The sequence below is a fragment of the Hakea prostrata genome, unplaced genomic scaffold, assembly GCF_041222555.1.
Source record: "Hakea prostrata isolate BN-2017 unplaced genomic scaffold, UWA_Hpros_2 contig_21, whole genome shotgun sequence".
Lineage (NCBI taxonomy): Eukaryota > Viridiplantae > Streptophyta > Magnoliopsida > Proteales > Proteaceae > Hakea > Hakea prostrata.
In genome coordinates, this window is record NW_028291140.1 from 357,677 (window position 1) to 369,107 (window position 11,431).

General features: G+C 35.0%; 1 protein-coding gene and 1 non-coding gene across 2 annotated transcripts; one reads left to right on the forward strand and one right to left on the reverse strand.

Moving 5' to 3' along the window:
* Positions 1-1,081: 1,081 nt before the first annotated feature.
* Positions 1,082-1,188, reverse strand: LOC148999243 (small nucleolar RNA R71). The gene has a single exon (XR_016170988.1). It is a non-coding gene; the product is annotated as a small nucleolar RNA R71 (small nucleolar RNA).
* A 9,087-nt stretch (positions 1,189-10,275) lies between these two features.
* Positions 10,276-10,617, forward strand: LOC148999244 (protein EARLY RESPONSIVE TO DEHYDRATION 15-like). The gene has a single exon (XM_089141347.1). The coding sequence runs from the start codon at positions 10,276-10,278 to the stop codon at positions 10,615-10,617; it is 342 nt and encodes a 113-aa protein (XP_088997473.1).
* The last annotated feature ends 814 nt before the right edge of the window (positions 10,618-11,431 follow it).

Sequence of the window (11,431 nt, forward strand, 5' to 3'; positions counted from 1 at the left end):
CGCATTTTTTTTTCTTGTCTTTTATTTATGCATTGATTGTGTTTAATTTATTTTTCGTTTCAATTCAATAGACGTATAGATTAGGATCGTTTAGTTTAGTTAATTAGTTAACAAAAATTGAATCATTCCACTCTCGCATTACTATTAAGAAGTTGAATTATAAGTGGCATATTTCCTTGAAATCGACCCGTTAGCTACATGATACCGTGCGCTTGCGGTTACTTTTAAATTTCACAAACAAGTTTTTGGCGCCGTTGCCGGGGAGGTATTAGTCCACTTTATTCTAATTCTTAGGTAAATTGAAGTGATTTATAAAAATAAAATTTCAAAGATATTACTCTTAACTTGAGTAGAAACAAAAACGTATAGTAGTCCCCACTCTACTGCAGAATCCCCAGGATTCGATTGTAGGTGGCTCCGAAGACTATACGGATTCCCTTGCTGTCAAACCTATACAGCGCTCAGCTATACGGCAACCTTATAGCTTTGGAACCATTGTTTCAATCTTTGTGGTGGGAAATTCACTACTTTCCCTTTATTTTTTTTTTCTTTTCTTTTATTCTTTAGTTACTTTATTTATTTTAAAAAAAATCTCGTTCTTTCATAAGAGACATTAATTGCATTAGGTGGTTAATACATCTGTGTCTGGACTCGTGATTCTACAAATAGAATTGTCCGAGTGTCTAACTTGACCATGGAAGGTCTACCTCCACCACCTCCACCTAAGAGTCTTAGGGATAGATTTTATCCAACCCAATCTGCACAACCTTCTTGTATACGTTTACCTGAAGTGAAGGGTAATAATTTTGAGCTCAAATCTCATTATCTGTCTATGTTACCCCAATTTCATGGGTTACCTGATCAAGATGCATATTTGTTTCTTAGGGAGTTTGAGGAGGTTTGTGTCCTTATGAAGGTACAACAACTCACTGATGATGCCATAAGACTACGATTCATTACATTTGCATTAAAGGATCAAGCTAAAAAGTGGCTTTATAGCTTACCTAGGGATAGCATTATCACATGGGAACAATTTACTATCCTATTCTTGAAGAAATTCTTTCCTTTCTTTAAGACGAATAAAATAAGAAATGATATTCTTAGATTTCGTCAGAAACCCAATGAGTCATTTGCTAAGGTAATGGAGAGGTTCCAAAGCCTTCTCCAAGAATGCCCTCACCATGGTATAGAATTATGGCATTTATGTCAAATAATTTATGAGGGTATCGATTATCAAAGCAAGCAACTTTTAGAATCTATGTGCCCCACAGGATTTACATCATTCACTGATGATTCCGAAGCTTGGGAATTTCTTTTAGACCTAGCAGATAGAACTAGAGAATGGGAGTCAACCCAAGAATCTGAAAGGACTAGTAGGGGATATTTTGTTGATAGCCAAGTTCATAAGGAAGTACAAATAGATAATCTTTTGAAAAAGTTAGAGACTTTGGTAGTTAAAGCTGCACCACCACCACCTAGTCAAGCACATTTTATTGACAAATCTATTGCTATGTGTGCATGCTGTCACTCTCCTACACATGTAATTGAGGAATGTCCTAGCTATTCTAGAGGCCAACATGAAAATGTTAGTGCGATGTTTCCAAACCCGTATAGTAACACGTACAATCCTTGGTGGAAGAATCATCCTAACTATTCATGGTCTCAAGGGCAAAACCAAAATGGATTAAGCAATTATTCCACACAAAATCACTTTGGTGTCTCTCAACAACAAAGTACACAATTTTCTTATAATCAAAATGTCCAGTTCCCTCAAGCCCCTAATTTTCAGAATCCCAATTTAGTTAGGCCTGTCAATTCTCCTATTGTGCCTCATATGCCTTTCATTTCACAAAATCAATCATCACTGGGTTTCAACAGAGGTAACAATCCAGAGTTTTCTTGTCTCTCTTTCTTAGAGAAGAATGTGGAAGTACTTTCCAGCACATTCATGACTTCTATGCATAATATGGAAAAACAAATTTCCACTCTTGCAAGTGCTTTGTCTGAGCGAGAAAGAGGTAAAATGCCTAGCCAACCTGAGTTAAATCCTAGGGTTCAAATTCAACAAAGACCATCAAATTTACCAAATCAAGTCAACCAAGTTGAATCATCCCCTTCTTCTTTAGCTTCAATTAATTCTGTGTCTGCATTGCGAAGTGGGAAAGGGTATTTAACAGGTGAGTCACATATTAATGAAAAGAGCGAGATTAGTGACCACTGTGATGAGGAAAATGTTCAAGTATCTCCTAATAAAGGTTTGTCTGAGAAACCCATAGAAGTTGAGAATGAGTCAAATACTATAGTTGAGGAATCTTTTGATTTTCCTAATGATGTGATTACCAACTTTGAGATTGATTTTTATTATGAATTTCAAGAATGTATGGATATGTTGGATGATGATAGTGAAACTTTCTTTTCTGAAGTCTTAAATTTTCACACACCTTTGGAGCCTATTAAATGTCTACATCTCCATCTCCATTCCCAAGCCCTCAATAATTGAAGCCCCCAAGTTAGAATTGAAAGAGTTGCCTTCTAATTTGAAGTATGCTTTATTGGAACAAGATAATACTCTTCTTGTCCTTGTTGTCTCTGATTTAACTTCTGACAAAGCAGAAGAGTTGATCACACTGTTGAATGATAATAGAGAAGCATTGGGTTGGTTTGTCACTCATATCAAAGGTCTAAGCTCTTCCATTGAACAACATCATATTCATCTTATGAAAGATGCAAAACCTTCTAGAAAACCTCAACGTATGATGAGAATTTTCTTTAACATTGTGAATGTTTTTCTTGAGATCTTTAGAGATGATTTTTCAATTCACGGTTTTTCTTATTTGGAGTGCCTTCCGCATCATACATTGATATTGAAGATAAGACTAAAGCTTCCCATGATAAGCACATCTTGACTGAAAGGTATACCCCTCACTTGTCTTCCTTGTTTATCATGCATGCATTGAGGACATTGCATTACTTAAGTGTGGTGGGGGGGGGGGTATAGCTTCGTTGTAGATTTTAACTTTGACTTTTGGTTAGTATACATATTCTTTCAATTGCAATGATGTGTGAAATGAGAGTGATTTTGGTACTCATCATGAACACATAAAAACCCTGTTGAGAGGAAGGTAACTTGTATATATGTTGAGATGAGACCTTCCTTAGAAAAATAAAAGGCCCTTAACTTAAGGCATTGGACCATCTATGAGTTTTGTGGGTCCTTGTTTCTTTGGCTAGAAGTTGAAATCAATTTTGTGTATGGCATATGACAAAAGAAAAAAAAAAAAAAAAAAAAAAAAAGAAGAAGAAGAAGAAGAAGAAGAGTAGAAAGTAAAAGTTGAATTCCTTAGAACTAGACAGGGCACTCCGACTCAGGAATCAAGGTGACTTGATCGAAACTCTTAGGAAGGAGATTATTGAAAAGAACTCTCGCATCACTGTCTATGTGGGCATATGCAAAGCAAAGCTATAAAGTAACTTGGGTTTCTGGTGTTTGCTCCACCATGTCATTCAAGCCAACCGTAGTGGAGTACTGTAGAGTTCACTACTCAAAAGAAAAGAGAGAAATAAATACAAGTGTCATTAATGCCTTGGTAAATTGTTTGGTCAAAAATACTTCAAAACCTTAGTCCTTGGTCCCCTTACTTTATGAGTGGTTTTGCTTAAAGGAGAGGTGTACTTGAAAGATATAAGGTGAGTCTTTGATTGAGATATATGCTAAGTCTCAAGAATCAATATGGGGTAATAAAGTTTAAGTGTGGGGGATCTTAAATCAATGGTGAGAAAAATTGTCATAGCTATTGATCCTGTATGAGTACTTACCAATTGTTAGAGTTGGAATTTGCAATGTTTTATTTTGAACTAAAATTGGAATTTTAGATGTACATTCACTGCAAACATCCATGAGACAAAACTCGTCCTCTAGGGGTAACCTAGTGGTTTAAAGGCCTGTTGCACATGCTAAGTGTAACCGTGATTCCTACGAAAGTGAGTTAGGATTTATTTTGTTGCACTAGTTTCTTACCTGCATTTGTATTTTTCTTTAATTTTTGCTTGAGGACAAACTTAGTCTAAGTGTGGGGGAATCTGATGAGCACATTTATGTGTGAAATCTTAGGGCATAAAACATGCATTTTATACACTTAGAGTGGAGTTACATTGGGTTTTATGTTGTTTTTGTAGATTTTAGGACTTTTCAAGATTTAAGCAAATATTTGGAGTTTTGGGCTTGAATCATGCTATTTTACACGTCAAGAAATCCATTCAAACTCTCAAATGCGAAAATGGGCCTGATCTGGAGCATGATGGGCTAGAGATGTGTGATTATGGGCAAACTCCGAAATATTGAAGAGATAAAGAAGGCGAGATAAAGAAGGCGAATTTGATCTACGGCTGCGATTTTAAATCAAATCTACAGAGATATTATTGAGAGAGTCCAAATGGAAAAGAGTCCTTGCATACCTCAATATCTTATCTCCTATCTTGGATTTAATTAAAGAAAGAAAATGAAGAAAAATAATTATATTCAGAAAGAAAAAAAAGGGAAAATCCCGTTTTTGAATGCCTCTGTCCAATTTCGATCAAACCCTTCATCGAACGGTCATCCGATGTCCAATCGTGCTGATTTTTAGAGGAGAGCTTCACAACTACTTAAACCTCAAATCCAACGGTGGAATTATGCATCTAATCTCTCTAAGTCGGCGCGATTAGTACGTCAAAACCCTAATTGGCTGAGTCAGATAGAAACCCTGAGTTTTATTCAAATTCAGCCATGCTTCATATCTCAAGTAAACTCTATAAAAGGAGAGCATACTCCATCAAAGGAGAAGATGTTCTAGAGCTTAGTAGAAGCATTCTTTCTTCTCTCTTCAGTTTATTTAAGTTTTCTCTAGTTTTCTTTGCTTGCATTAGTGAGATTTAAATTTCTAGATTCAATGTTTAGGTTTAATCTTTTTATGTAATGCAATTCAAGTTCAAGCTTCAAGTTCAAGTTTCAATTTTTTTTAGATTCGTTTTTTCTCTAGGTCTAGCAATTGCAGATTTAGATCATTCTAGATCTAAATATGGTTGTTAGGGTTGGTTGAGATTCAAATCGTTTGTTCAATTCGCAAGTAAGTAACCTTCTTTATTAATCTTCTCTCCTCCCTCCATTCCCGCTTCTATCTACCCCTCCATATTCTTAATTTAGGATTTCTTTTCAGCATTATTTATTGTTCTCCCTTCCCCTGGATCCTTGATCAGAGATGCCTACAATCGTGCCTCTCTTTGGTTAAGGCTTCATTTTCCTTTTATTGCTTTGTTTATTGCTTTGTTATTTACTTTCTGTTATTTACTTTCTGCCTATTCATTCATCATCTCGAACCACATAACCGGAGCAAGCCTACAGTCGTGCCTCTGCTTCTGGTGATGGGTGGTGTTGCATCTGCATTTTAGCTATGAACTAAATTTTACTGACTGCTTTAACATACTAACTGGTTTTACTTTTTTTCCTTTTTAATTTTAGTATTCGCATTTTTTTCTTGTCTTTTATTTATGCATTGATTGTGTTTAATTTATTTTTCGTTTCAATTCGATTGCATTAGACGTATAGATTAGGATCGTTTAGTTTAGTTAATTAGTTAACAAAAATTGAATCATTCCACTCTCGCATTACTATTAAGAAGTTGAATTATAAGTGGCATATCTCCTTGAGATCGACTCGTCAGCTACATGATACCGTGCGCTTGCGGTTACTTTTAAATTTCACAAACACTAACAAACACGTTTTTTAACGCTCAATTGACCCATCTAAATGCCGTTTAATTTTGTAAACCCATTTACAACCTATGGGTTTCTTTTTTGGGGGTAAATGAACAATAGAGCAAGTGATGTTAAGGTCAAGAGTTGCAATTTCACTATCCATTGCCTCCTTTCAATCAAATGAAATAATAGCCTTAACAAAGCTTTTAGGTTCAGTTATAGCATTAATGGCCTTGAGATACCTGAAATGAGGTGAGGATAATCTATGATAAGATAAAAAACAATTTTCAGGAGTGAGAATACATGTGCATGAAGGAGGAGCGTGGTCATTCATGGCGTAACAATGATACTTTAAGATTGGGTGGCATTCGATGAACCCGAGATGGCCGAGAGATGCTAGTGGATGGGAGGGTGGGTGAAGGAGGTTCTTCAACCGGTTGGGGAGAGGGTGTGGTTGATAAGAGTGGATCCGACAAGATGGGTAACATATCAATATATTGAGCTGCATTGGGTAAACAGGAAATAATGGGGATGACAATTTTGAAAAAGGAAAAGAATCTTTAATAAATGTGACTCACAACTAATGTAAACTTTATGTGTTTGTAAATCATAAATCGTATACCCGTTTTGTTCATATGGATACCTAATTAAAACATCTGGAGATGCTCGATGATCAAATTTATGACGAATGGATGAATGATTATGATTATAACAAAAGCATCCAAAAGTTCGAAGATGAGAATGAAGGGATCTAGCCAAATAAAACTTGAAGTGGTGACTTACCATGTAGCAGTGGGGTGGGTAAATGGTTAATTAGGTAAGCGGCTGTCAAAACACAAAGACCCCAAAACTTATGAGGTAGACTTGCTTGAAAGGATAGAGCACAGGCTAAATTAAGAAAATGGCGGTGTTTGCGTTCAACAATCCTATTTTGTTGGGGTATATCAACGCAACTATGTTGATGAATTATACCATGGGTTGTAAAAGACTCATTGAATGGTAATTAAAAAACTCACGACATTATCAGTTCAGAGTTGTTTAATTTGGTATCTAAATTGAGTTTTGATCATAGCAAAAAATTCCCTTAATCGGGACCAAGCATTTGATTTATGATTTAATAAAAACACCCAGGTGCATCTTGAAAAATCATCCACAATAGTCAAAAATTATTTTGCATCACAAATTGAGGGAAAGAAGTAAGGTCCCCATATGTCACAATGTATCAATTCAAAGTAAGAGGTGGTAGAAATTGTACTAGATGGAAAATGAGGACGAATTTGCTTAGCTAAAGGAGAAATGGAACAAACACAATCTTTATGAAAAGAAATATTCAGATCCAAACGTGCAATATAACTAGAAACTTTCAAATATGGATGGCCTAAACGAGAATGCCAAATGTCCTTTGCGGGTAAAACAACAGCAGCAACTACATAATCCAACTCTAAATAATAAAGTCCATTGTACTCTTTTCCTAGCCCAATCTTCTCCTTCGTGTGTAGGTCTTGTATCACACAATGATCATGATAGAAAGTTATGAAACAATGAAGTTGGGTAAGTTAGGTAAAAGATAACAAATTAAAACCAAAAGAAATAACATGTAATATGTCTGTGAGAGGTAAAGGGAGTATGGAGCTGCAATTCCCAATATGTGTAACAGGAGCAAAACCACCATTTGGAAGACACATAGATTGGGTGTGGGGAACAAGACTATCTGAATGAAATAAAGATAAGTTTGAAACCATATGAAGACTAGCACTGGAATCAATAATCCATAGGAAAGATACTTTATCTACAGCATTTGCCAATGGTGGAATGTTACCAGATTTCAATAGAGATAGAAGTTTATGGTACTGATTTGTGGTGAAAGATGGTGCAACAACTAAAGGGACCACAATTGCAGCAAAAGAGTGAACCGTATGAAAGGAATCCAAATTAGCAGACTTAGTATTGGTAGCTATTGAAGAGGAGGTAGAAGAAGACGTGGCTGATTAAGATGTATAATTGTGTGTTAAACTGATACCATATTAAGAAACAACCTCAATAGGAAAATGGTTGAATGATTTCATATGAGAGACCTTCAAATATATAGGCAACATACATCCCATGCTGTTAGGTAACTATGAACAATAAAAGAAATATATAAACATAGAAATACAATATATGGAAATGTTCGTTTAGAAATACAATACACGGAAATGATTTAATAGAGAAACCAATCAAGCCAAATTAGGATACTAATGAAATGAAAGGATGAAATGGTATGGAAAGAATTTAAATGGAATGAATAGAAATAATTCAAATGAGAAGAGTAAATAATATGGAAAGAATTCAAATAAGAGAAGCAAATAATATGAAAAGAATTCAAATTAGAAACAATTAAGAAAATGATGAAATCATTCTTATCACGCCTAATAATTAAAGCTCTTCACCCCCAAAAAAGATTAAATTTAAAAAAATACCAAATAGCATGATTCAAGATCTATGAATTTTTTCTTTTCGTTCAACATCTGACATATGATTACAATGATTTTGCTTCACGCCGTTGGATGGTCGCCATGTAAATACGTAATCAAGTTTTAAATCCCAACCACTCATTTTAAACCACTTAAGTCTAGTAGAAATACAACCAGTGGCAACCATCAAATGGCTGCTGGACCATGGACTGAAGCAAGATCCTGATAACAAACAAAAATTCCTGTGAGCCAGTGAAATTTTTTTCTTGCTGTTAAAAGTTCCTATTCCTAGTTTTAAAAACCATCTGAACCCTGAATTGTCTTATGACTCATCAATAAGATAAACGAGTATGATATTTTAAGAATCTTGTGACCGGCTACTACGCGGTTTCAATAAGTTGACAGGCTGTGGATCATCCGACGCAAACCAATAGCTCGGCGCTTCTGAACCTCAAGTTTGGACTTGCTTCGTGATGCCCTTCTCCTCCTATATATATATGGTTGGCTCAATTCTGCCCCTTTGAACTGCTACTTTCTTCCTTTCTTTTCACGTTTACGGATTATTTGCAGAGATTTTTATGCAAAAGGTAACAAGAGTAGTTTTTTTTCTATGGTTACGTTCTGAATATGGATTTCGATTCCTTACTGATTTCATCCATCAAATGACCTTATTGTTAGGGTTTTATATTCTTAATTGTTAAATGATTTTGTTAGAATGAATGCATTCAGTCAGTGTTTTGGAATCAGAAAAAGTAGCGAAGTTTGTGTTGCTTGTGAAATCTGAATATCTCATCCTCAACATTTGGTTGAATTTTCTCTTTATGTTATCTGCCATGGATTTCACTTATTCTGCTCTTTCTAATCTTTGAATGGCTGCGGTTTCTGGGTTAAAACTTTTGAGTTCTTCTGTAAGAGATGACTGCAGAGGAATAGTTACCATAGAAAAATTTATAAATGTTTAACTCACTGTTTCCAAGGTGTGGGATGTAATCATGCTAAAATTGTTCATGTCTGGTCCTCGGTTAGTCTTACGGTGAGTTCCTTGAAACCCTGACTTAAAAGGGTGGACCTTAAACGCCAAGAAATCACAAATAGAAACTGATCAAACAAAATGAAACTACATAGGGGTTAACGCAGTTTATACATTAATGCAATGTGTCATGATGGGGCGGAGCCAGGATTAAACATTTTCTTTTGGAGAACTGGGGGGAGATTAGTGGTGAATTGTGCACCTGGGTTTCTATGGATTCGTTAAATATCTTAAAAGGCTAAAAGCTAGTTATTGACAATGATCTTTTTACCCATTGTTTTTACCATAAAAAATCTTCTCCAATAAGCGCCAAGTACTGGAATTTCACACATGGAAAGAGGGCCGAGGGATCTCTCTAGAGAAATTTTAAAAATTTGGAAGAAAGGGGGGGCTAAATGTTGATATTTTATTGATGGAAAGAGGCCAGAGAATAGGGATTTCAAAAATCAGGTGGTGCCTTGGCCCCTCTAGCCTTGAGAAGCTCCGCCCTTGATGTTATGCCTACAGGTGAAGAAGAATAGAGAATTTTAACTATTAGGAGAAAATTACAATAGATATCTTTTAAAGATTTATAAAAACTCTCACCCAAAACCATAAGGAAAAAATCACAAATCTCACAATTACTCCATAAAATAACATAAAATTCATATGTATAGAATTTAATGGGGGTGAACAGGTTTTATACTGTACTGCACCCCCATTAGAAAATAAGAATGGTCATTTGGTGTGGATAATTCGACTTATTTGGTTAAAATAAGAATGGTCATTTGGTGTGGATGATTCGACTTGTTCACCAAATATATCGGTGCAGGTCAATCTTCAATGCAAGTTTATAAGAATTTGAGTCACACATAATAAGTGATTTATGACCCTTAGCAATTGCTGGAACCTTGCCCACTGTAATGCCCCTTCTTATGTTTTGCTCTGAATAGTCTATAACCTTTGATTGTAGGATATGAAGTTTTTGAATCACTTTCCCTTGTCTTAGTTCTGACATCCAGTTTGCTAATGCACAGAACTTGTTAAAAAGAAAGGAGAGGATTGATAAAGGAAGTGGTAATGGCAATAGTTTCTGGAACAACATCAACACTGAACCCAAATGCCCCTCTCTTTGTACCCGCAGCTTTTCGCCTAGTAGAGGATTTCTCCTCTGAGTGGTGGCAGTTGGTGAAAACCTCCTCATGGTTCCATGATTACTGGCTTTCTCAGCATCAGGAGGAAGCAAGTTTCATCAACAAATCCATTGAAGATGACAATAAGGAGGTAGCCAATTCGTTAGTGGACTCATTTGATCTTGACTTCGATGAGGAATTTAGTCCAGAGGATGAAATGCAAGAATGGAATGAATTCATGGAAGATCAAAATGAATCAACTCCTTCAAATGCAAGTGAAGCCCTTTAAAAACTAATGCTGAGGAGCGATGATGAACCTCAATTTGTTGAAACCTTCTATTAAGAGAGCCCCTGCGTTGGAGCCTTCTACCCAAAAAAAAAAAAAAAAAAAAAAAAAAAAAAAAAGCGTTGGAGCCTGCAAAAATATGGGGAGAATTAAACAGCCGCTTGAAAGTTAATCATTTGATCAGCTTTAACAATAATTGGCTGTTTTTTCCTCATTTTTTACTTTTTATAATTGGTAAAGGTATTGAATGGTTTCTCATTCCCTTATTTATCATTGCCCTCTTAAGTGGAATTACATATCAAATTAAACCTTGTACTTTATGAAATTACTATTGTCCACACTTCAAATAAAATCAAAGTGTTAGTGTAAAAAGATCATTTTTACCTTCTTTAAATTCAAGTGTCAATCTAAAAGGTCCATTTTATCCTTCATCAAAATATATCTTCAATTTGGGGGAAATCAAATGAGGTAAATTTTTTACTTATTATTTGTCAAAGGTAGAAAACTATTTGGTTAATTTAAATTATTATTAATAAAAAAATGTCACATCATCACTTAATAAACAGTTCATAATAACAAGAATAATAGTAAAAAAGGATAATTACTATTGTCTTCTTGTACTATAGTTTAATTACTATTTCATCTCTTATACTTTTTTAAAAATTACTTAGTTAACCTCCAATTTTGCTTGTAATTACTGTTGTCTCCTATTGTTAGACACTATTAGTTAAATAATGATATGACACATTTTATTTATTTAAAAATCCTAAATTAATCCTATGGTTTTATATTACTTATTTACACTTTATATTAAATT